The sequence below is a fragment of the Echiichthys vipera genome (assembly GCF_963691815.1).
Source record: "Echiichthys vipera genome assembly, chromosome: 14".
In the NCBI taxonomy this organism is placed as follows: Eukaryota; Metazoa; Chordata; class Actinopteri; order Perciformes; family Trachinidae; genus Echiichthys; species Echiichthys vipera.
In genome coordinates this window covers 25,637,324-25,663,445 of record NC_139839.1, presented here as the reverse complement: position 1 = coordinate 25,663,445, position 26,122 = coordinate 25,637,324, and the positions used below count along the sequence as shown (strand labels likewise).

Here is a 26,122-nt window from a genome sequence, read left to right as displayed (position 1 = left end):
GTTGTTGCTGTTTCCAGCTTTAATTGACACTCTCGCTGCTGTTTAGATGAAGGTTCTGTGTTCTCTTCAGGCGTTTTCACACCTGCTGTGCCGCAATTGAATCAAACTCTGGCACATCTACACCCTTGGTACAATTCGTTTGGAAAGGTGAGAGCGCCCCAATCCAAGTGAAGCCTGGGAAATTATTTGAGGGGAAACTAATGGGAAAAAATGCTGAACATTATGGGCTGACTTTTGTAGTGATGCATTCTTGTCAGGAATGGCGCACACAGACATTTGACATCTGTACAGCTGTCAGCATGCATGACAACCTTCAGCCTGCCTCACTTGGTTTTCTATAATAATTCCTGTATTCCTTGTGCATTCTGGTGTGTGATAGCAGCATATATATTTTAAAGGAGCTGTACACAATATTCAGAACATTAATATAGCAGCAAATTTATATCTGATATGTAAAGATTTAGTGGAGTAATTATATCCTAAACAGAGAATAGAGTCACTCTCCCTCTCCATGTGTTTTTATCTGAGTTTCTCTGTTGTTGCTTTAAAAGACAGTCCATCCACATATGCATGTGGCCATAAAAAACATTGGTATTTCACATAAAAGGGAACTGTCTGTGAGAGCAGAGTGGAGGTTATCCTGGCCAAGCTCTGCAAAATACTTTTTTTCATTATATCGCGTACTGCACCATTAAAACAAAGGTAAAAACACATACAGAGCATTACAACACAACACAGAGAAATCTGGTGATTCTGTCTGCTCTGAGCGCCTCCTAGTGGTGTGAATCTCTAGGGTAGGATGTGATTTTAAAACAACAATCAATGCATCTTGATGCATCAAAAATTTTGATGTCTTGCTACTTTTAAAACCATTATCTTGTGTGAATACAATATCTATATTAAGTGGAATAGATGTTACAATTGCAAAGTTACATTTCGTAACACTGCAAAGAACCAACAAGAATAGAAAAAAAGTGAGTTTTATTTTGCGAGGTCACTTTTGAATACTAATTAAGAGTTGTAAATGCACATGTAAATATATGAAAATTCACCTGCACCATGGCAATCGCCCAGGGTGTGTCCGGATAGGGCCAATAACAGTGAACGGTGTACGTTACATCAAATTCATACATAATGATTCCATGTGGAATATTTTCTTATTGGATTGTTGACATTTTATTCTTCCGACATATGATTAGACTCTCTTTCTTTTGAAAAATGTGCTTAAATCGTAAAACACAAAATTTTGGAAAAAATTGAACAGAATTTCAACGGATTTCAAAGGGCCCAAAAATATTGTTAAAGGCTTTTCGTTACTTTCTAAGGGTCTTAACTTTCACAAAATTGACTTTTGACTGAATCAACTTTGAATACATGATAAGACCCCTTCTTCTGTCTACCATGTCCACAAAATGTACAAGTTGATTATCTTTTGATGAAAAAGCTACTCAAACTGTGTAATCCTCCTGCTTCTATTTCTCTGGCTCCTTGTGTGGAGTTTTGAATACATTTCTGACTTTTCCCCTTTATGATTTATTAATAATATTATCACCTCCACAATGGCCTGTGATACCCCATCAGTTATTTGTTTACATTTAATGCAACAATTTACTAAAAATTATATTGGACCCTGTACCCCTCTGTTTGCACTATGCTCCATATGCTCGCAGACATAGGGACATTATCCTACCTAGCTTTCTTTCTATTATGAATGGGTCTCTGATCTCTGGCTTTTTACATCCCAAATTTTTTCTCTCTGAAACTTACAGGGTAATCTCTAAGGTGTCCTTTTCTTCACAGGTCTTTGTAAAATTGTTGCATTTAAACTGAGAATAGCGTGCTACAGCAATAAGTTCTAAAACCAGGAAATGAGTCAGCATTTTTACACTCCCGGTTCCCTCATCTCATTGGTAGGTTTTCTGAATGGATTTTTGGTTAGATGCCTTAAATAAGGTCAGTGGTTCACTAAACTGAAGGTATTTAAAAGTTTTGTTCTAGGATAAAAAATATGTCAGTCAAAATGCAACTTGTGATTTTTAAGGCTGCATGTCACTCTAGAAATGTCATTCCACCATGCAAGAGAAATCAGCTAACGGGTGTTGTAGTCCATTTATATATTTGAATGACTTCAGCACATCTGCACCCACAGGACATCACTAGTTTCTCACACTGCTCTGCTTTGATCTGCGTCCATTCTGACTCAGTCTCTTCCACAGTTCAATAACTGTAGTGGGTTTCTAACACATTACTTTGTTGCCAAGGATTTTCCAGAGATTCTCTATGAGGTTTAGATCTGGACTCTGGGCTGGCCATTCCATTGTTTCAGCATTCTTAGCTTCAAGGAACTGCTTCACCGGTTTTCCAGTGTGACAGGGGACATTGTCTTAAGAAGTGCAGCTGATTGGGAGACAGTTGAAGTGAAGGTGTTGAATGTTGCTGAAGGAGGTTCACATAAACATTTGCATTCACCTGCCATGTAGCTGTACAAGAGGCCCAACTCCTGCTGCAGAAAACATCCCCAAACCATGACACTTCCTCCTCCAAATGTAACTGACTTCTTTACACACTTTGGGTTCAGTCTTTCCCCAGTCCTACGCTGAACATAATGTTTCCATCAGACCCAAATAAACTGAACGTCCTCTCATCACTGAAGTCACTCTGGACCAGTTCTCCTCTGTCCACACAACATGCTCCTCAGCAAAGGCAAGTCTAGCCTTTTTATTCTTTCTGCTGATGAGAGGTTGGGTCACTGCAGAGTGGGCTTTCAGTCCAAATTGTCTTAAACGATGAGACACTGTGTGCAGAGATAGATCCTTGTCCTGTTCAGCACTGAACTGGAGACCAACTCCAGCTGCAGAGTTGAACTGATTCCCCATTGAGAGTCTTCTCATCATCCTGTCCTCTCGTGCACATGTTTTACGTGGACGACCGGCCTTTTTGAGGGACTCAAATCTGTGTTATCTGTGTCCTTGTAAAGTTTCAGTATTCTTGAAATCACAGACTGTGAACGCCCAACCTCTCTCTGATGGCTGAGAGGGTCATCCCTTTGGCCTTCATCTGGTTTCAGTCTCAGAGCAGCTCGCCATCTTCAAATTAACCAGGAGAACTGCAGATAAATAGGGTGTGTCTAACAATTAAGTCAACTGTCACCAGGTGCAGATTACCACCAATAACTGGGAGGGATCTGAAAGTGTTCTCTAATTTTGCTCAGTTTTTTTTTTTGCCTCTACACTTCCTGTTAATTTTTTAATCCTATGGCCCTAAGAAAACCTTGTTGAAATCTTCTCTTCTGACACAATGTTTACTGTTCTGTAATTTTGTTCACTGCTTTTTTCACTTAATAAAGGTTTTTGTTGAAGTGCCAGCAGTGGGATAGCCACAGCTATTCTAGCTGATATTCTATCAAATTCTGAACAATAAAGAATGACAGTATTTCAGAATAATTCAAGTATTAATACTAACTTAGTAACATATAAGCAGGACCAAAGTCAGTATCAGCAGGTAAATACTTGCAGAACATATGTAGGTTTATAAACAGACTTAAATGACAGCAGTGATTATTTATTTGTTTTTTAAAACCTCACATTATGACCCCATACACATCCTGATGCTTGTAATACATCTTTGATGAACCGTTTAATTAAAATATTGCTCAGACCAAATAAATGATATCCAATCTAAATCACATGAAATACAGGCACAGTTGATTTACAGCTACTAACATTCCAAAACGTCTGCCATTGAACCTAAAGCTTAGCAGCGGTTGCCTTCAAAAGACACATTTAAATAACCCAGGTCATTCAGCCTGTGGTGAGAAGTTGACATCTGGCAGAAACCAGAGGGAACACTTGCTTTGAAATGAATCTCTCTGGTTCTACAAGCTATCACTCCAATTAGTCACCATCTGTCTCCACAGACATGACTTGCGTTTGCCAACCACAATCAATAAACAAATGTCCAATCCAGATTCGACAAAGGAAAAAGGCTCAGGGGCCACCTGCCATCTTGAAGCCCCAGGCTGTTTGAGGGATCCTCACATGTATGGCTTCTTAATGTGTGGCTGACATTGCTTTGACAAGGTCACGGCCTCAGGTCACACTAGATAAGGGGACACCATGAAACCACAGCACAGGGACCAATATAAATTGGTAACAAATAATCCCTAGGTTATTTATTTTTCTCTATTCTGTCTTGGTACAAACTGATCCACTTTAAGTCCTGCAGCTTCACTCACAAAAACATGAATGGATGTATCATGATTTAAGAAAAGGGGCCAAAAGAGTAAAGAGATGAAGTGCATACAAACTGTAGCAGATACTCAACGGCATACCTTCATGAGATTATAAAATAGGATTCATGGCAGATATGTAGGACATAAATCCTGTATTGTTTGCAAAATGCTGTCATCCAATCTTCACAGTAGGCAAATTTTACTGGAGGTAGAGGAGATGCAATCCAGCCAGCTCCCCTAATATGTCTCTATTTAGACATGACAGCTATTCTCTGCTCAACTCATGTCCACAGTGTACTCTACTTGCTCTGAACACATTTTCCTCACATAGAAAACCACACGCTGTTCCTTTACATTCACCGTCTCCTCTGGTAATTCACTAAAATATAAGAAATATGAGTTATTTATTGATGCCTCATGTGTCTGTATTGTATTAGCTGGACAATAGGGATCTGACCTTTTGATGGAAAGATTATAAACAGTTCATGTCAGCAATACGCTAAGTAAGTTGTTACCTGACACCTTAGAACCAGCCGTAGAGGCTAGCAGGCTGATGGACCTGTCTTACCCTTTAGGGCTGATGGAGAGCCATGGATACTGCCGTGGATACAGGACTGAAACTACTGCACATACAGCGGCTTTTCTGAGGGAATACAGCTGCTTTAAAAACAGATTGTGTGTGTGTGTGTGTGTGTGTGTGTGTGTGTGTGTGTGTGTGTGTGTGTGTGTGTGTGTGTGTGTGTGTGTGTGTGTGTGTGTGTGTGTGTGTGTGTGTGTCATAGCACAATGTTGTCCTGACGGTACCTACTGCAGGAACTACCACAGAGGAGGTTTGGAGTACCAGGTGTGTGTGTGCGTGTGTGTGTGTGTGTGTGCGTGTGTGTCTGTGTGTGTGTGTCTGTGTGTGTGTGTCCGTCTGTTTGTCGGTCTGTCTGTGGACAGATTTTGCCACCATAATACAGTCATGAAATGTTACAGGTTTCTAGTCTAGATCAAAATAAAGGTTGAGTTTAAAGATGGATGCGGACCAAGAATGGGAAATGGAAGTATGGTGGTAGAAAGTAGGGCTGCAACTAATTGATTAATGATTCATCTGCTGATTTCTTCTCGATTAAGCTTATGATCTATAAAATGCCAGAAAAATTTGGGGAAAATGTTGATCCCAGTTAGCAACACTTTTGTTGATTCTGCTACAAAACGTTAAACCTCTGTAGCGCCAGTGCTGTGTAACACAAGTTAACATACATATATAGACACCTTTTTTTTTTTAATCACATAAAGAAAAACCCCTCTGTGCTTTAGACACCTGAGACATACATGATGGACAAAAAAAGTGTTCTAACTACTGTTCTAGCTACAGTGATGAGATAACAAAGACAGACTAGTAATAATAAAAAGATGAACAACACAATTCATTTTTACATACAGCAGTGTAGTTCATGCCAATGATTACAGTTTGAACTGATTTACTTTGCTCTGTACATGTACATGTTGGTGGTTGGATATGTTTTACGTGTTCTCTTACCTCCTCCAAAAGTACAGATGAATGAAAAAGGAACATCCTTTCATTAGCTGCTCTTTATATCTTGGGCATAATTACTGTTTCCAACGTTTCAACGGTCATTTGTCTGTGGTATCAATCCATGTACTCTACTGCTGCCACACAGATCTTGTGTCATTTATCGTGCCATAACAACATCATCAATCAGTTTATCTATTGCTTGCATTTTCTGCTGCTTCTCTCAAAGGGGTCCATACGCAGCTGTGCCTATAGAATTCTCCTCTTGGTCTGCAGTACCATGGTTAGGGGGTGAAGCTCAGATCTTGGGCTGAATTTAGAGTAGCAGTGCTGTGGCTATGGTGAGGTATCTTATGGCCCTATCCAATGAATGTTTAATGGGTCTCGAGTTGTCTGCATGGAGGAAGCTGACTGTGCTGCATCAGTAGGCCGGGCTGTAAAATGAGACGGGGCAGGAAGCCAGCCAGCTCAGAATGATGGGAGGAGAGGGGAGGGAGCATGGAGTGCAGTATTCATAGAAAGTATACAGAACAGGACACCAACCATAATGCATGTTAGCAGGAACCCAAAAAAAACACACACTGCAAATGAAGATGCTATGAGTATGAATCATACTTTTCAGAAAAACTCTATTCAAAACTTGCACTGAAATCAGGCTTATTTTAGGAGACTGACTACACACAATATTAACTTCAACTTTACACTGCCAGCTGAATGTGAGCCACATTCAACCTTGACTTCCATACTGGTTTCTGTATGATACTTTTTTCAATACCAATATTATGAAATCCATTTTAACAAAACAAACTACAACATTACAGGACAAACCTTTATTTTTTTTATTGTTCAGCTCCTTTTCACCTGTGACGCGACTGTAGTCAAGCCTCTCAAAAAACAACACACACGTAAACCAGTCTCTGTGCTTAAAATAGTGTTTTTCCTGCAAGCCTCTACGAAGTGTAATGTTAGATAGCCATCATCCATCATCTTCAATCACTTCCCCAACAGGGTTGCAGGGGGCTGGAGCCGATCCCAGCTGACATCGGGTGTGAGGCGGGGTCCACACTGGACAGGATGCCAAACAGAGACAGACAATCATTCACACACACTCACACCTACGGGCAATTTAGAGTCATCAATGAACCTAACACCTGCCTATACCTACCCATGTCTTTGGACTGTGGGTGGAAGCCGGAGAACCCAGAGAATACCCACACAGACACGGGGAGAACATGCAAATTCCACACAGAAGCTAGTAATCAGTTCTTGGAGGGGCATTATGCCACAGCTGAAGTGAATAATGAGCACTCTTATGAACAATCCTATTGAATAATAACAACACAATATTCAGTAAGAAATCTACATGATTAAGGGACGTTATTTCAACTGAAAATATGAAGTTTCCTTGATTTCTATGTAACTTGTCTAATATCATGTGCATTGTGTTTATATGAAGAGGCCCACACCATCTGACAAGTAGGCAAACAACAAAAGTCAGTCATGTACTTTTGAGCTCCTGCACAAATTAAATGAGGAACAGGAATATTAGCATACTACACAAGTTTAAGATAGAAGTTAAGTATAGTTTGAAAGAGGGTAAAACACCACAATGATGCTTACCTCACCCATGGAGTACATTAGCAAAAAGGAGGAGGTAAAGGCGGGAGACATGGTAAGAGATGTAGAGGCACAGTAACAGAGTCTCAAATGTTCCACATATTGACTCTGGGGGCCTAACATGTCAGGATAGAACTATTAAACAAAGATTTTGTGTAATTATTAAACTATACGTTGCTAATGTATATTTGACTCTGTTTCCCGTATTAATACCATATAATTGACTTTGTTACATCTATATTTATATTTTTTAAAAATCAATAATTCCTGGTCTATCAGAGGGGGGCAGGCCGCTGCCAATATAATGTGATAACACTTGGTTCGTCTAACTGCTTCCTGTGCCTGACAGTGCCAGTATCCATGAGTCCATGTGTGTGTAAAACTGGTAGCAGGAAAGAAGCGCTGTAGTGTGGACACTGGGATGTCTAGGCAGGAATACATTGTCAAGACAAGGGAAGGCTTCCATTTGAACACTTTGGTTGAATTTGACTGTAGACACAAACTGGAGGCAGGATGCATTACCATTGTCTATAAACAATGTCAGGATCATTTCAAAGGTTTATCGCAATGTCATAATAGTAAAATAACAAGACCGAAGGATATGACAAGCCTCGGGGGGACCAAGATCTGCAATACGCAATGGCAGGTTGACTGCAAGATCTCAGGATAGTTGACAGTCACAGTCGGCCCCCATGGTAATGCAAGGAGTCAGGCCGTAAGACCAGAGGGGCATCATGAAACTTGAACTGTGTCCTTCACAGTTCCTCTCTACTCACTGAATGGGATAAAGCTTCCTCTATTTACCAGGGAAAGTAGGGATGTGGCCTAGTTTTACAGTGTAGGCCCAACGTAGCTGTGAACACACGCTTGTGTTCTAGACTCTACAGGACAAACCAGGAAAATGTGCTTCACCTCACAAAAATATTACTTTTCCTTCCAACAACTTCAAAAAAGAAAAGTCATCTAAAATAGCCTTTAACAAGAATGCATATTTCAAAAAAGGGATACCAAGAAACACCACTTATTTAATTTGGTTGGGTAGGCCAGTGAATTGGGTTTTAAAGGATCTGGCTGCAAAAATTCACTGTGATTGGTAGGTGCACAAGTAGTAATTTCCCCTACTTCCCAATAATAATGTCAAAACATTTGCACATTTATCATTAAAAAGAAAGTCTGAAAACAAATCAATCCACTGGACGGATTAATGTTTCGCTAAGCCCTCCGCCTTAGTGCCTGCATCATTTCTGCTGGCAGGTGTTGAAATCCAAAAAGCAATCTTCCTTTGACAAAAATTGTGTGTACCCACATCAGATTTTGTCCACACAATTAAATGGACCAAACCAAGTCATTTTTTTCACTTGGAAAAATGTATTTCCCATTTGTGATACTAAGCACACAGTTGAAATTATCATTTTCTTAAAAAAAAAAAATACATATATCTGATTTTCTGATATATATATTGCTTACTGTGGGTTATCAATACAGGTAAATTGCAAAATATGTTTTCCAAGTACGTTCTTGGACTATTTATTATTTTTTATTGCACTGTGAACATTAACTCTCTAATTCTGGGCGGTGAGCGCCTGACACAGGACTGCGGCGGGTGCACGTGAGTCCAGTGCTGTGATCTGATTTCTTATACAGGCATCTTACTAAGTATTTGTATTATAACATACGTGCGTTTTTGTTTGTCTTTCTTTGCCAGTAATTGACTATATATTCAGAATCTTAGTTTCACTTTCACGGCGCTGTTTCACACTGTCAGTCTGACAGTCTGCTTTAAGTTTGATTTGAAGTTATCAAGTCAGTCTGCTTTAAGTTTGATTTGAAGTTATCAAGTCAGTCTGCTTTAAGTTTGATTCTGAAGTTATCAAGTCAGTCTGCTTTAAGTTTGATTTGAAGTTATCAAGTCAGTCTGCTTTAAGTTTGATTCTGAAGTTATCAAATCAGTCTGCTTTAAGTTTGATTCTGAAGTTATCAAGTCAGTCTGCTTTAAGTTTGATTCTGAAGTTATCAAGTCAGTCTGCTTTAAGTTTGATTCTGAAGTTATCAAGTCAGTCTGCTTTAAGTTTGATTTGAAGTTATCAAGTCAGTCTGCTTTAAGTTTGATTGTGAAGTTATCAAGTCAGTCTGCTTTAAGTTTGATTGTGAAGTTATCAAGTCAGTCTGCTTTAAGTTTGATTCTGAAGTTATCAAGTCAGTCTGCTTTAAGTTTGATTCTGAAGTTATCAAGTCAGTCTGCTTTAAGTTATCAAGTCAGTCTGCTTTAAGTTTGATTTGAAGTTATCAAGTCAGTCTGCTTTAAGTTTGATTCTGAAGTTATCAAGTCAGTCTGCTTTAAGTTTGATTCTGCAGTTATCAAGTCAGTCTGCTTTAAGTTATCAAGTCAGTCTGCTTTAAGTTATCAAGTCAGTCTGCTTTAAGTTTGATTTGAAGTTATCAAGTCAGTCTGCTTTAAGTTTGATTCTGAAGTTATCAAGTCAGTCTGCTTTAAGTTTGATTCTGAAGTTATCAAGTCAGTCTGCTTTAAGTTTGATTCTGAAGTTATGAAGTCAGTCTGCTTTAAGTTATCAAGTCAGTCTGCTTTAAGTTATCAAGTCAGTCTGCTTTAAGTTTGATTTGAAGTTATCAAGTCAGTCTGCTTTAGGTTTGATTCTTAAGTTATCAAGTCAGTCTGCTTTAAGTTTGATTCTGAAGTTATCAAGTCAGTCTGCTTTAAGTTATCAAGTCAGTCTGCTTTAAGTTTGATCTGAAGTTATCAAGTCAGTCTGCTTTAAGTTTGATTCGGAAGTTATCAAGTCAGTCTGCTTTAAGTTTGATTTGAAGTTATCAAGTCAGTCTGCTTTAAGTTTGATTCTGAAGTTATCAAGTCAGTCTGCTTTAAGTTTGATTCTGAAGTTATCAAGTCAGTCTGCTTTAAGTTTGATTCTGAAGTTATCAAGTCAGTCTGCTTTAAGTTATCAAGTCAGTCTGCTTTAAGTTTGATTTGAAGTTATCAAGTCAGTCTGCTTTAAGTTTGATTCTGAAGTTATCAAGTCAGTCTGCTTTAAGTTATCAAGTCAGTCTGCTTTAAGTTTGATTCGGAAGTTATCAAGTCAGTCTGCTTTAAGTTTGATTTGAAGTTATCAAGTCAGTCTGCTTTAAGTTTGATTCTGAAGTTATCAAGTCAGTCTGCTTTAAGTTTGATTCCGAAGTTATCAAGTCAGTCTGCTTTAAGTTTGATTCGGAAGTTATCAAGTCAGTCTGCTTTAAGTTTGATTTGAAGTTATCAAGTCAGTCTGCTTTAAGTTTGATTCTGAAGTTATCAAGTCAGTCTACTTTAAGTTTGATTCTGAAGTTATCAAGTCAGTCTGCTTTAAGTTTGATTGTGAAGTTATGAAGTCAGTCTGCTTTAAGTTTGATTCTGAGGTTATCAAGTCAGTCTGCTTTAAGTTTGATTCTGAAGTTATCAAGTCAGTCTGCTTTAAGTTTGATTCTGAAGTTATCAAGTCAATCTGCTTTAAGTGTGATTCGGAAGTTATCAAGTCAGTCTGCTTTAAGTTTGATTCTGAAGTTATCAAGTCAGTCTGCTTTAAGTTTGATTCGGAAGTTATCAAGTCAGTCTGCTTTAAGTTTGATTCGGAAGTTATCTCTTGTCAGTGTGGATACGTCAGAATTTTGTGGGTTTTTTCTGCTACAATGTTGCATCTGTGGCTGCTGCTAATGCAACCACATAAAAGTCTACTGCATGGGCTATTTTCATCATCCTTGTGTTTTTGTTTTTTTTAAGGCACAGAGGTCCGGGGCTATAGCCCCGAATGCCCAGGTCTAATGACAGATAGTCACTTAAATGTCCTAAACGGGATACTCAATTTACAGTAGGCGTACATGACATAAAGATCACACACACAAATGGAAACAAGATGTACAGAAGCTTCAATACCCAACACTACGTCTCAACGCGTCATATCTTAGCATGCTGGGAGACTGCGTAGCATTGTATTGCATAACGCTATGCACACTCCCGCTACGCACACTCCTGCTACGCACACTCCCGCTACGCACACTCCCGCTACGCACACTCTCGCTAATCTCTTCTTCGTGGGTTTCTGAATCCTCTTGGCAACAGCTCACTAAGCTCCGCTCTGTTTGTTCATGTCTGTCTGGTCAAATCTGTGGTTAAATCACCACACCAATGTCTCTTTCTACTCTGAAAAAAAGAAAAGTAGTCTCAGAAAACCGTCAGTTCACCAGAGAACGGACGGAGAAGTTTTTGTTTCTGTCTCTGTTAAGCCTGTGTTTACTCGGCAGCCATATCTGAGTGGAAAGAGGAGAAGTTAATAAAAATCATGCTACTCTGCATTTATGTTACGTTCATTTGTCTTTACCGTTTTTGATGAATAAACTAATGTTTCACATGTGCTTGTAAGCCTGGTAAAGTAACTAGTAACTGAAGTAATCAGATAAATGTAGTGCAGTAAAAAGTAGAGTATTTCCACTGATTTGTAGTGGAATAGAAGTATAAAGTAGCATGTAAATAAAATACTCACGTAAATGAGAAGAGCTTCAAACTTTACTTTAGTCCAATAATGGAGTGAAAACCTCTGGTTAAGAGGTATGTTCGTTTAACAAGGATTGTTTTTGACAAGCTTGTTGCACTTTGAGGCCTATGACTAATATTTACATTGATAAAATAAAGACAATATACTGTATGCACTCCTATGTAACTGTATTTTTTACAATATCCATTATTGTGATGCTCATATTTTTACAGCCCCTCATTTTGGATCATTTTCGACAACCGGCCTCAATTCCAAATTACTTGACTAGCCCTGATGTAGCCTATTTCAGTCAGTTCAGTGATTGCTGCTTGTGTGTATTTTAGTGAAAGAAAACCTATTTTCTTCATATTTTCTAAGATTTGATCATGTACAAGTGTTTATATTCTTACCTAGAAGGCAAACAATTGTTTACCTTTTTGCCAAATAAATATATAAATGCGTAAATGCAGCAATGTTTCTCCTACTGTTTCAAAATCTCACTTCACTTTCATTTAAGAGCGTACTCACACTGTCCTTCCGTACCGCCACCCGGACTTTAGGGTACTTGTCCCCCCTCCCTCTCCCCCCCGTGCCCCAGCCCCGTTTGTACTCACACTGCCAGGGCCGGCCAATGCTTCTTGCTGTCCATACGCCATCACACCGTAACACGTCACACGCATTGATTGCGTTTGTGTGGCTTTGTTTACAAATCTTTCCACAGACCTCGGAGTTTTTGTGCGTCTTGTCGACTGTTTTTGAATATTTTCATCCGACCAAATCTGCAGTAAACACTCCACCTCCGCATCACACCAACGTGAACCTTTCACCGCCATTGTTGTTGTTGTTAAATGTCTGCGCATGGTCCGTCCTTCTATTTACATGTCCGAACAGGCGGACATAACGCTACTGCCGTAGGGCTCGTGCTCGTGCTCGTACACGTGGACGGCCCGCTGGCCGCAGTTGTGCGCGGAGCGGGTGCACTCACACTGCTTAAAGGTACTAGGCTTTAGCTGAAAAAACGGTTTTGGCCCCGGCCAGAAGGACAGTGTGAGTACGCCCTAAGATTGTTACACTAATCCTTAAACAAGCTGCCTTATTTTTTTCAGTTTTTGCATGATTGCTTGACATGTCCTTAAGAATATCTGATTACATTTTTTTATTATTATTAGGCTACAGATCTAATACATGGTATTATTAGAATCTAAAAGAAATAGAAAAAACAACCGAACCGAACAACCGTGACCCCAAAACCGTGATATGAACCAAACAGTGGATTTTGTGAACCGTTCCACCCCTACTGGATAGGGTTAAATACTGATGAAAAGTCTGCAAATGAAAGTCTGGCATGGTTAGCAGGATCTTCATAGTGCTGATTCAGGACGTTTAGTAGTGTGATTGAAGTATCTTCTACACCCACCCCTGCTCTGTATCCAAACTGCACGGGATCCAGAGCCTCTCCCACAATATCCAACAGTTTCCTTTTAACCAGCCGTTTTTAGCCATTTTAGCCACTGGAACAACAATGGACTCCTTCCATAACATTGGAACGCTTTTCCAGAGACATCCTAAATATGAAACGAAACACTTCACAGAGCTGCTCAATGCAAGTAGCCTTCCTGTGATACAGTCTGACCCTGGGCTCGTATTTGTCTTAGTTTTCTGAAACACTGCCTTAACATCATGAGCATCAAACATATAGTTTGAATTTGTAGGAGGGGGAGACTCTTTACATATTTCCCTAGGTTCATCTGTGAAGTCATGGATATCATCAAGTCTTAAATAAAAAGTCTTAAGTGCTTCAGCTAGGTCTCTGTCTCTATCATAGCCTGCGATACGAACTGGCTTGTTATTAATTGTATGCTGTCCTGTTCTTTACCTCATTTCAACCGCAACGCTGACTTCAAATCGTTGCTGCCTAGATTTTCTTCAAGCTCATTCTTATATTGCACTTGGCCTTCCTAATTTGCGCTCTGACCTCTCGCCTTGCCTCACTTTTCTCTGTCTCATCACCTTTAATAAAGGCCCTGTTTGCTATTTAGTGAGTTTTCAAGGCCTTGGTGACCCATGGCTTTTTATTTGGGTACATCTTAACATTCTTTTTAAAAATAATCATATAGTCACGTAATGCAATCTAACTACATACAGTGTCATCTATATCCATGGCAGAGTCCTCAAACATAGTCCAATCTGTACAATGAAATTCCTGTAATGTAGAGACCGCATCTTGACTTCTCTTGTGTCTTCACCTTCTTACTCTTGAACATTGGCCTACACACAGGGCGGACGTAAATGGTGCTGTGGTAAAAAAGGAACCAAGCGGGGACCTAGGGGATGCCTTATATGCTCCTTCCATGGAACCATAACACAAATCTAGAGTCTTATTTTTCCTAGTTGGACATGTAAAGTATTGGTGAAGATTCAGGGATTTGGTCAGTCTGCAGTTATTAAAATCTCCCTTTAACAAACATGGGATATCAGGCGAGATGGAAGAGTCTTTGTGTTACACTGTGGATAGAATCAGCTGCAATTTGGACATTTGCTTTTGGGTGTATATACACTACTGTCACAAATAACAGGTGGAACTCCCAAGGCCGGAAAGAGACGGACAATAATTTGATGTTGGGTGTGCATTAGGAGTCTCGAATTGTGACATTATTACACCACTGCTGATTAATATATTTACACAGACACCACCTACTTAGGATTTCCCCATAGCATTCATTTCCCTGTCCAACCTGACAGGCGCTCCAGAGCCGCTGATTGACATTTCCTGGTCTGTGTCAGCAGATGTGAGCTACGTCTCACTAAAGGCCATGATGCAGGCATCTCTGTACTCCTGGTAATGGTTTGTGTTTGCCTACATCTCGTCAGTCGTGTTCCTGAGCGACTGAACATTTGCAAGGATGATAGTGGGGAGCAGAATGCACCCCTTTGTGGGGTTTTAATGTCTGACCAACGCTTCCTCTTTGACTCTCGTCTCCTCACTTTAGCGGAATCTTTTTTGTCCTGATGATTGGTCTTGTGACTGTAGATCTCTATATTTAAATCTTGAAGTAGAAGTAGATCCATATACATGTCCCCTCGGTTTGAACGTCCCATTATATTAAGAACTCCCAAGAACATTGCTTTAACGGGCAATGTGGTTGTGGTTGGAAACTCTGAGCTTGATAGATCCATAAAGTCCATAGTATTACCACATAGAAAATATCCATAATGACTGCTTACATAAACCGTTGCAGATGGTCAAGTAAACCTGGTCAAATTATGATGCTGGACAACTTTAAAAGACAAACGTACTGACAACCACCTACAGGTCGTAGGTAGGTAGGTCGCCTCAAGAGCAGCGTCCGAAAAGAATACGTCTTTCTTTGACAGTTTCTGAGTTTATTTTGCTTATTTATTAGGGCAACTCATCACTAAAATACAGTGATGAGTTCCGTACCAATTGCCGGTTGGGGCTGACAGTGGCCGGTTGGAAAGTTTTAATATATCGCCCATCCCTACTACTTATGACGTGAATTTTAAAGTCAACAGCTGTACTATAATCTCAACACCTCTACAAGCACATGAAATGGAAGCATCCCTCTCAGGTTGAAACAACTTGAAGAAAGCAGTGAAAGCTAAGCTATAAACAGCCCATCTTCAACATGACAGCATTAATAATCATGTTTCAAATATAAATCAGGTGTGTTTCTGGTTTAACTGGGCTGAAATAGCAACACAACAATCTAAAACTACACAAGGCTTCTCTTGTCGATAATCTTTTCCATCAGTTCATCCGGCCAAGCAATCCCAGCAGCCTCCATTTGGTTCAGTGAACCAGTCTGCTGGGAGCTCTGGGGCCTAACAGCAGCCACCAGTCACTGCTCCATGGCCCAAATACCAAGTTGATTGCCATCCAAAGGCTGGTGACTTTTATGAAGTGTGCCATTTGCCCCTGGCAACAGGGGTGCTACTTTTCATTAAGCTCAGTGAACATGCAAGCTTCTGTACATTGTGCAGCCATACACCATCCATGAATACCAAGATAAACTGATTCACAGCTTCTCCAGTGTGAGTATTTTCTACTTTTCTCTGTTGTCCATCATCGTAAACTGAATCTCTTGGGAATTTAGAGTTTCTTCTAGTCAGACAAGTTATATGGTAAGGATGTCCTCTTACCTTTTCTTAGCTGACAGCTAATTCCTCAGAGCGTATTGAAGTGTATTTGTTGTGTGCAACCAATGTTAACTTTGTATCCTATTATTTTGGTAATTTACATAAACTTAAAGTGTGATAAATAGTATCCTAAATATATTAATGTGTTGGTTACTGGCAAATTTTGAGTATGCTCAAAGTGCAATTGTAATAGTATTGTTGTATTCCAAAAGTGTGTTTTATTGTCAATGCTAGTATGAGTCTGAAAATGCATTGTAGTAGTATGTTTATAGTGTAAGTATACCTCTTATATATAGCTTTTATACAACTTCTGTACAATTTAAGTATAGTACAAAAATAGTTATTCCATCCTCAACCGCTTGTCCCTGTCGGGGTTGCGGGGGCTGGAGCCAATCCAGGGCGCCAGTCTATCGCAGGCCACGTAGAGACGAACAGAGACAGACAACCATTCACAACTAAGGGCAATTTTTAGAGTTAACAATTTGCCTAACACTTGTATGTTTTTGGGAGGAACCCGGAGAAAACCCTCGCAGACTCGGGGAGAACATGCAAACCCCACACAGAAAGGCCCCCAGTCGGGATGCGAACCTGGAACCTTCTCACAAAAATAGTTGTTCCATATTAACAATCGAATTATGAGTCTGTCTGCTCATGTACTTTAGTGTTAAGTAGCATACTAATATTTAGTATATTTTAGTATACTTTTTTTCCACTAGGGATAAGTTGGAGTTTTTCCTCACTAATCCTATGTTTCTGTACCCAGAGGAAAACGGGAGCTTCTTCTCATCAAATCAGAACTTTCTTATTGCAGACCAAATAAATAACAGATTTGAGAAACAAATAAGCACTGCTGCGTCTTCCATGTCTGTAAACAAGTGGGAAGATTAAGTCTCAAAATAACCAACTAGAATTGCTGTCTTATGGTTGTATGGCTCTGCTGACCAGTCAAGTTGCAGTTTACATCCATGTTTATCCACATAACAAATGTAGTGAAGACTCTGAAATGATTTATTAAAAAGAAACAAACGATGACGCTTCATATTTATACAATCAGCAGTTTTAAGTCACCAATTCAGTATCCTAACAATCATGTCTCCGCACAGTGAAGTTGACCTTTGACCTTCATCATGTTATCATATTAGACATTTGTGTGAAAGGTTCCCTGACATTAAACAGCTTAGGCGCACAGACTAAGTGTTTAGATGTCAAAACAATTAGGAAAACATCTGGAGAAGCTGACACACAAGACATGCACAGTTCACGCACACAGCCACATGGACAGTGTTACAGACACACAGACATTACAGGCATGTTGCGCACACTGACACTAGGTTTTCATAGCCAGGTTTGATAACAGCAAAGAAGAGCACTTCAATTCACTCTCTATGAAAACAGCAGTATAAGTGAAGTCTCCTTGCAGCAGAGGCAGCGAGTTGAAGAGAGAGAGAGAAAGAAAGAGAGAGGGAGGTGAGTGTGTCGGAGAGTATGAAGTCAGCACTAACGTTAGAGCTGTGACTGTAGCAGTGCAGTGTGTGTAGTTTGTTTGTCTGTGAATAAATTCTACAAGTCCTCAAGACCCAAGCCTAATTACCATGTCTTGCTTACTCACTCTATATTTTAAACACTTCTCACAAACTGGACAGCTGAAAGGTGTGACATCCCTGGTCGCTCACAGGGACTTTGTTTGGTTTCAGAGCTGAGTCACGGTGGACCGGCTGTTCTCATTATAGTGACAAGGTGATTTCACCCGCACTGCAACCGACAACATCTAAGCTTTATTAGCATAGCAGTTATTGAATTGTGGCCAAAAATGAATTTTGTGAGGTCACAATGAACTCCAAAATCAGTTCTTCCTCAAGTCCAAGTGGACATCTGTGCCAAATCTGAAGACACTGTGTCTAGGGTCGGGTTTCTCAACGGGGGTGGTACGGTCACAACTAGGGAAGTTGAAAGGCTTTTTTTTTTTTTTTTTTACATTTTAAACTTTAAAGCCCCTGAACACCCACACAGGTGTTTTCGGTTACCCTGGTTGATTAAACCTCTTCTTAGGACTGTGTGGGTGTGTCTACTGTGATTGACTGACATCTTGTTGAGTCTCCTGTAAGCTTTGTTTCACCTGTTAAGGCGGGACAAAGTACACCTTTATAATTCTTAGTGATAGATGGACATTTCTGAACTCATAAATTCCCATCTAATTCTCATCAAAGCCCCACCCACCTTCAACCCAAGCAAAAATAGGCTAGGGTCGGGTTTCTCAACGGGGGTTTATAGGCTAATTAAAGAGCCTATTTTCATTTATGGGTTTCTAACCCCTCTGTCTCAGCTGCATTCTATCTCTTCTCAGTGTAACAGTGGTCATACAGCGCAGTACGGTCCTGCAAACGCCCGGACTCACGCTACATCAGCTATCGTCATATTTTATTTTTATTAACCTTTATTTATACAGGTAAAATCTCATTGAGACCCAGGGTCTCATTTGCAAGAGAGACCTGTTCAGGTCAGCAGCAGCAAAACACAAAGTTACAGACTAACTGAACACACAGGAGACACAAAACAGAGAAAAAAACAGTAAAACAGTAAAATAATACAGTGCAAAGGGCAGAGAACAAGATAAGTTCAAGTTAAATTATGTACAAGTGCAGACCCCCCACAGACAGCCTTCCTACAAGCAGTTTGAAGTCCCCTAAAGATATAAAGCTGGACAGCTTCAGCCTCTGCTGGAGCTGGTTCCAGGTCGCAGGCGCAGCATAAAGCATAAACATCTCATCGGAAATAAAAGCTTTTAACTGGCAAAACGTTAGTTAACTTTTATTTTGAAGCAGACCTGCAGCGTCATTCTATGGTCACGGTCAGCGTGTCCTAGTGTGGGCTTTCTACACCGTAAAAGAAGAAGACAGAAAATTTGCAATTTGCAAAACTTGCGAGGCAAAAATAAGCTGCGGCAGAACAACGCCGAAAACACACAATACACACTCACCAGCTGTATGTTTAGGTCAAAGGGTGTTTAGGTACATCCTTTGACCTGGGACAAGCGGATCCCACAATGGCGGTAAACAGAAACTGGTAGAGAGGAAAAAGAGTCGCCTGTCAGGTGACAGAGATGCTTCTCTTTGTAAAAAAAACTGCTACCATTATAGTTCAAGTGACTACATTTAGCTTCTGAGGTTGGTAATGGATGAAGCCAAAACATTTTTTTTTATTGTTGGGGATCAATCAGTGGATCAAAAAAGGTTGAGAATCACTGCTCCAGGGCATTCCTGGGATATCGCGTTCACAAGAAAGGGAGGGACATGAGGTCACCTGCTAAATGTAATCAGTTTTTCTTTGAATCCAAGAGGACTTTTGTGGCACATTTGAAGAAAATCCCTTCATGTGTTGATATGAGATATCACTACCTGAGATATCAAGTAATGAAACACAGTCAGTAATTAACAGCAGTGATTGGTGTCACATCAATAAATTGCTAAATCAAAGCATTCATAATGAAAACCGTATGTCTCTAAGCTAAACAGAACACTGAACACTAGGGGGTGTCACCATTCTCCAAAACAAGGATTCAAATAGACTTTAAATTTTAAGGTCATGATTCAGTTCAATTTTCAATTTCAACGTTTTTTTTCCAGCACTGATGGCAAAACTGTCGTAAAGATCAACAGAGCATTGGTTTTACGCCTTGAAAAGTGTAATTTTTTCAAATTTTTCTTTAAATAGACACTACACAGATCAGGCCTATTTAATTTGCAGCCCACGGGCTACCGGGGCGGCTCTGGCTCAGTGGAGGGAGGGTCATCCTCCATTTGAGAGATCGGCATTTCGATCCCCAGCTCCCCCGTTGCACATGTCAAAGTGTCCTTGGGCAAGACACTGAACCCTGAATTGCTCCCCGTGCTGTGCATGGGTGTGTGACTGTGGTGTGAATGGTTAGATTAGATGGTCTGTAGATGTCCACTGCCATCAGTGTGAATGCCTGTGTGAATGGATGAATGTGACAAGTAGTGTAAAAGCACCTTGAGTAGTCAGAAGACTAGAAAGGCGCTATACAAGTACAAGTCCATTTACGGACTAAAGACTATATCGATAAGCTCTGACCATTACCACATAATTTATTGGTCCTTTTTAACTATATGGTGTAATTTATTATCATCCTGCAGCATCTGCTGGCTGAGCCCTCCTCCCTCTTTTAGCGGGACCTGCACATGGCTAATATGCATGTCAATGATGTCATTGGACTGTGATCTGTACCTGATTCACATCAGAGGGAGGACAGAGGACAGGATGGATGACTGATACTGACTGATGTCTCTGTGTTCATCATTCCTGATAACCTTCACTCACTTCACACTTGTGATGTCAGGAATAGGATTTTATTGACATTTTAGATTGGTTTCCAGTGAGATATTATTGAGTTTGCATATAATTACATATTTGCTGTCAACTTTACTGTTGCGGCTGTAGAAACATTTAATTATCTAAACTATTCAAACTTAATCCTATTCTGAGTTATTTATTTTTTTAATTCATCTACTTTTTTAAAAGCAATTATCTCCTAAATAAAAAGAAGCGATAAGAGTATTGATAAAATTAGTAGTAGCTCATCAATAGAATCCTAACAATACTCATCCTTGATGAATCATCATCACTGAAAATGTGGTGATGTGTTGTGTCAAGTGTACATTCATAACGAGAATAACAGCCCAGGGAAAAATGTCCGGCCCCCGGGCCCTCAGCTTTCTGAACATATGACCTGAACAATATAACTGAAGAGCCCTGGGCTACATTGTATCAAGTGTGATATCATATTTCCTTATAATAATATACAAATCTAAGACCATGTGGCCATTTTTAAACAATTCTTTTAAATTGGTGATGATTTAAATTGAAAGCTCATTTCAATTGTTGTTCAATTTAAAATTGAAATTGTGACAGCCCTACTCAACACACAAGTCCTTCAGTGAGTAAATGCAGAACACCCACAGGATTGAAACCCATGCTGTGAACGAGACTCCCTTCTCGGTTTGCAGCTTTGTTTTCGCCAAGCAGCCACCCACTTACCGGGAGAACATACATTAAGTGATCATACTTTATGGATCATCAAAAAACAGGATACCAGGGAAGTTTCTGCGAATAAAATTAATTAGGCACCTGCACTTCTTGCCAGCTCCATTTACACACACAGTTTACATAAAAATACACTAAAAATACATCACTGAATCACAAACACGAGTTCAAAGGATTTCTAAGAGCTTCAGAGCTCCATATGAATCTCATTTAACTCAAGCAAACACACACACACACACACACACACACACACACACACACACACACAGCATTAACAATATGCACCATGAAGGATCACATTGTAATCAGAATAGAAACATATCCAGGTATAACTACAGCCGAGAAAAATTCAAGATCCAATCTTTCTTCTGCAGAGGTGGTCAGAGGTGCAAATGCAATACTTTCTCTGTCAGCTTAGAGGATCAACACAAATACAAACTGGATTGCTGTTTTTATCACCTGGATGAGAAGAGGAAGAGGAAGACATGGAAAGTGTATGTGTGACAGTTGTCTGGTTCTGGTCTTGATTATAACAGCAAAATTTAAATAGCACTAACAAATATTTAAAGAAATATGTATTTCAGGGTAGACATGTTGCTGTTGGATGTCCCTATGTCGTATATGTTAAAAGGCTGCTAAGGATTAATCAAAAGAATATTTATCTCAATGAATCACTTGATCTATAAAATGTCAGAAATAGTTTATTTAACAAAGCTCAGGGTGCTATTATCTGATGTCTTCAAAAAGTAATTAATCAGACAGTTTCAACCTTCATCCTGCATCATCAGCTCTACATGGAGCTAGTCTCGTGAGACCACCCTGGTCTCTCAGCTCCATTGTTTTTTACTCGCATATCAGTCTAATAACGTCCGACGGAGAAAATTTGGAGCTAGTTGCCAAGCAAATGTCCAATCAGCATTGGTTTTGAGGCGAGTTTAAGTGAGACGCAACGAAAGCAAATCTGACCTGATCTAGACACATTTTCAGACAGCGGTAGCCCTAATTCTGTTAGCTTCTTGATAACGCTTTTTTCTCTTGGATCCTTCTGTTGGAATATGGACCGGGCACCTGAAATTGTGCCTTTTATCCATAAATTTGCGTTACACTTATAACAAATATCCTTTACCGACATGTTGTATACTTTCTCAGCTTTGCCTGAAGCTCTGTTAGTACGTCATACACTTTGTTGATCTGATACATTGATTTGGCCTGATAAACCATCTGTCTATCACCACCTATGTTGGTTTACCCAATCAGCAACCAGTATTTTCACCCCTCCCAAATGATGACTCAATCCATGTGGCGGAGTCAGGTTTACATTGAGCCACATCAAATCAGATTCTGGAGACTGGCAGCAGGTCATGCAGCACTGTACTGTGCATTATGGGTTTATTTATTACCAAGAAACTGATTCACATTTAAAATCACTGGGTTCAAACTTGACACAGTGTGGAGTCGATATAGACCTTTAAATTGAATTCCATTGCTAGGCAACAGCCTTGGTCCTACTAAGTAACATTTAGAATTATGATGTTTACAGCTGTTAAATCGTCTATAGAACCAACGCAATGCTAAAGATATATCTGCTTTCACTCACGTTGGTTTGTTTTGCTCCCACATGACAAACTGAGCCAACCAGCGGGTTGTAGTTCGCACCAGGGCTTAAGTTACAGCTTTCATACCAACTCAAATGGGCCTTAATAGTGGGCAAACACCAGAGTTCAACTGAACCAAACCAAACAGGATAGACACAACTGTATGGCAAAGACATTAGAGAGCTATTAAACGTTAAAAAATAAATGCTCTTATTGTTTTTCCCATTGTTACTGTCCATTATACTACACCATCACCATCGAACCCTGTCCTCCTTTACCCATCGGTCTCCAGCCCTCTGGACATGTTGTGTCATATGTATTTATTGAGCAACAGAGTGGCATTTATCTCACAGCTTAATCATAATTACTCTAACTTAGTCCAGGGCAGACAGCCTGTTAGTGGGCATATGTTCAGATTCTGGTTAAAGACACACTGCTCCCTCAGGGGGTTCCTGCATGTTGAAATGTGTGTGTATGTTTTGTGTATGTGCGTGGGCAGGAGTAACAAGTGCGTATGGCAGCAGACGGTTGCTGTGGAGCGTGCCCTGAGCCTCCATTAACACAGCCCACCATGTTCCTTTCCCTCGGCTACCCAGCCATGCTGAGAGGCCACTTGAAACCTGGAGGGAAACAAGTTCACCCGAGTGTACGGAAGAGGAAGGCGACAGGACAGAGAAGGAGAGGAGAGAGACGGGAAGAGGATGGTAGGGCGACGGCGATCTGAGTTAGAAAGGAAAAGTGAGAGGAGGAAGGGAGGGAGGAAACAAGGTGAGGTGGAGAGGAAACCGGAGAGGAGGGGAGAACAGAGAGAGAGAGACGGTCTGGCTCAGGTCCAGGGTTATCACTGGCAAAAGTCGAGGCATTTGCCAGCTGGAGAAAGCAGCACTCAGCCAGAAGGATGCTGCCCTGCGCAGCTTCTGACGGCTAGTGTGCTGGTTTTTGTTTGTGTGTCAGTGAGCGCAGCATGGATTCTGCAGAGCACTGAGAGCTCTGTAGATGTGTTAAAGCAAGGGACAAGGGACATATGCATAACCAATTACGCTGACTGAAGGGACAGTATTCACAAAACACAAACAAGACCAGTCACAGCTCCTCCTCAGAAGTTAGTGCCGCCAAGTTGCCAGCTCTCCCAACTGTGAAAGAGACGAGGGAAGCCGCTTAAAAACGTCTCCCTCTTTTGGCAGACGATGCTTTAGTGTATCCTCTTTAGACAAGACATTACATAACTGTTTGTCGTGTAGCCAGCCGAGCCCAGTTGCATGCCAGAAGGATGTCAACAAAAATAAACATACAAAAACCTGCCAGGTTAGGTGTCAGAAGTTGAGCCGTCAAGCGCTCCTTTTTAATTCATCATCTAATCAGTGATGCTAAAGCACAGACGCTGTCCCAATTTCCTCCACCTCTACTCTCACTTGAAAATGAGTGTCGGGAGGAGGGGGAGGGCGTCAGGGATTCCTTTTTATAAGGGACTGGTGTGATGCTGCTGCAGCTTTACTTGCGAACCATGTGTGTCCTTGTCGTCATCGATGAGACAAGCTCACGTGCACATAATACACACCATCAGACCACACACCAATTACACGTGGGTCCACCCACTGGAGGATGATGTCATTTATGATTAGAGATTGGGGTGAAGAACCAGTTCCAGCTGAAAACCAGTAAAAAATTGGAATCGGAACCAGAATAGCATAGCCTAGTAAAGTCTTTTCAATTCCCACCCCTATCTAATTTGATCTATTTTACAGCTATGATTCGTTGATTAATAAATATTCCATCATCAGTAAATTAAGTTTCAATTTTTAAGATTTATTGCCATTTTTACAAAGCACCATTATATAATCTATTAGTTTTAACTGCTCAAATGTGAATATGCCCTGTATTCTCTGGTACAAATCTGAAAGTTTGGGTTTTGGTTGGACAGAAAAGGCAATATGCAATGAGTCTTTTTAATTCTATAACCATTTTTTTCTCACTCATTTTACTGTTTGGCTCTTATTTTAGCTATTTTATCATGTGAAGCACTTTGTGACTGTCTGTAAGAGGTGCTAAATCCAATAAACGTATTACTATTATTACTGAGGTGGCCCCCATCAGTGTGGCACAACAATAAACCCTCTCTTCCAGCCCTCTACAGGTGGGTCAGAGGTCAGCTGCAGGTGGCTTGACTGGAGGATCTCAGGCCCATGAAGCCATCAAACAAGACCTAGCTGCTCTTTTCTACATGAAAGCACATTTAGATTTGGAAAAGAAAAAAGTTCAAAGCTCGCATTAAGTCATCATATATGTGATCAAGGGTGCATCACGCTGACTGTGAAGCAGCGCGGGTGTGCTGGGAACTATTGAAATGAAATCCCCCTCACCTTAATGCGGTGCTGGCTCAGAAAGCGCTCCCTCTAACGGACAAACCTGGGGAAATGTAGTGGGGACAGCTCCCCATGAAGAGGTTAACCCACTCATAGCATTTTAATGACATCTACATACAGTCCATGCATCGACACCGGCTCACCGTGCTAATCACATTTCACAGTGCCTGGGTGCAGCTCAGTGTAGCCGGCTGCTGCAGTCCAGAGGCTGCCCGCACAATGTCACGGAGCTCCAGAGAAACAAACTCACACGTCTTTGGAGGAATATGTCAACCCCAACACACTGCAAAATCTATCAGTGAAGCCCAGCACGTCACAACTCGTAGTGCCGCTTCACATGCATGTCCCTGATGTGTGACAGTAGAAAGAAGCAGGTTGTCCTCGTTTAAAACAGGTGCAACCAAAGGAGGTCCGAGGTGAACCTCCGTTACATTCATTTAACGGCTAACCGCTCCGTTTGCCGGCCCGGGCTCCACTCAGGTGCGGTGATGAACACACGTATGAACTTCATGACGTAAAGTGTGGCATTTACTATCACACGAGACACATATTCAAAGTTAGCTAACAGACAGGCGGGTAACCGTGAAGAGAGAAAAGGAGCCAGGTACAAACTTAATGCCGGTGGATACAGATAGTGCACTTCGACTCACCTTGAGCGGCCGTTCCTCGGGTGCTGAATACACTTGCTATCAAAGTGGCCACATACCAAATCATAGTACTATTGCCGGCCAGAAATAAACCTCATCATATCTCAAAGTGCCCCTTTCGGTGAATCTCTCATCGCCGAGTGTCCCAGGACGAAGTGAAGCGGGCCGGTATCCTGTTTTCTTGTTAACCGAGCCCTGGACACTTTTCCATCGGCGCTTTCCCCTCTCTCTTCCCCTCTCCTCCGCTCTCCTCTCGCATCCTGAGACAGATCACCTGCGCCAATGGGACGAGAGCACACGATGCAGTGAAACCAAGCGCGAGCTCCCAGATAACCGCGGTCCCGCCTCCGCAGTCCTTTCATTGATGGGCGTGGGGAGGATTTCGGCCGTTGATTGGTCACCTGCCCTGTCGGT

General features: G+C 40.8%; 1 protein-coding gene across 1 annotated transcript in view; it reads right to left on the bottom strand.

Annotated features, from left to right (window-relative positions):
- The window catches only part of igsf9bb (immunoglobulin superfamily, member 9Bb), a gene marked incomplete at both ends in the record, with an annotated part of 174,790 nt that extends 149,015 nt beyond the window's left edge, over nt 1–25,775 (bottom strand). The window contains one exon of the mRNA XM_083926342.1: nt 25,712–25,775. Within this exon, the coding sequence (XP_083782468.1) occupies nt 25,712–25,775 (64 nt within the window). The remainder of the gene's footprint in view (nt 1–25,711) is intronic.
- Nucleotides 25,776–26,122: the final 347 nt, after the last annotated feature.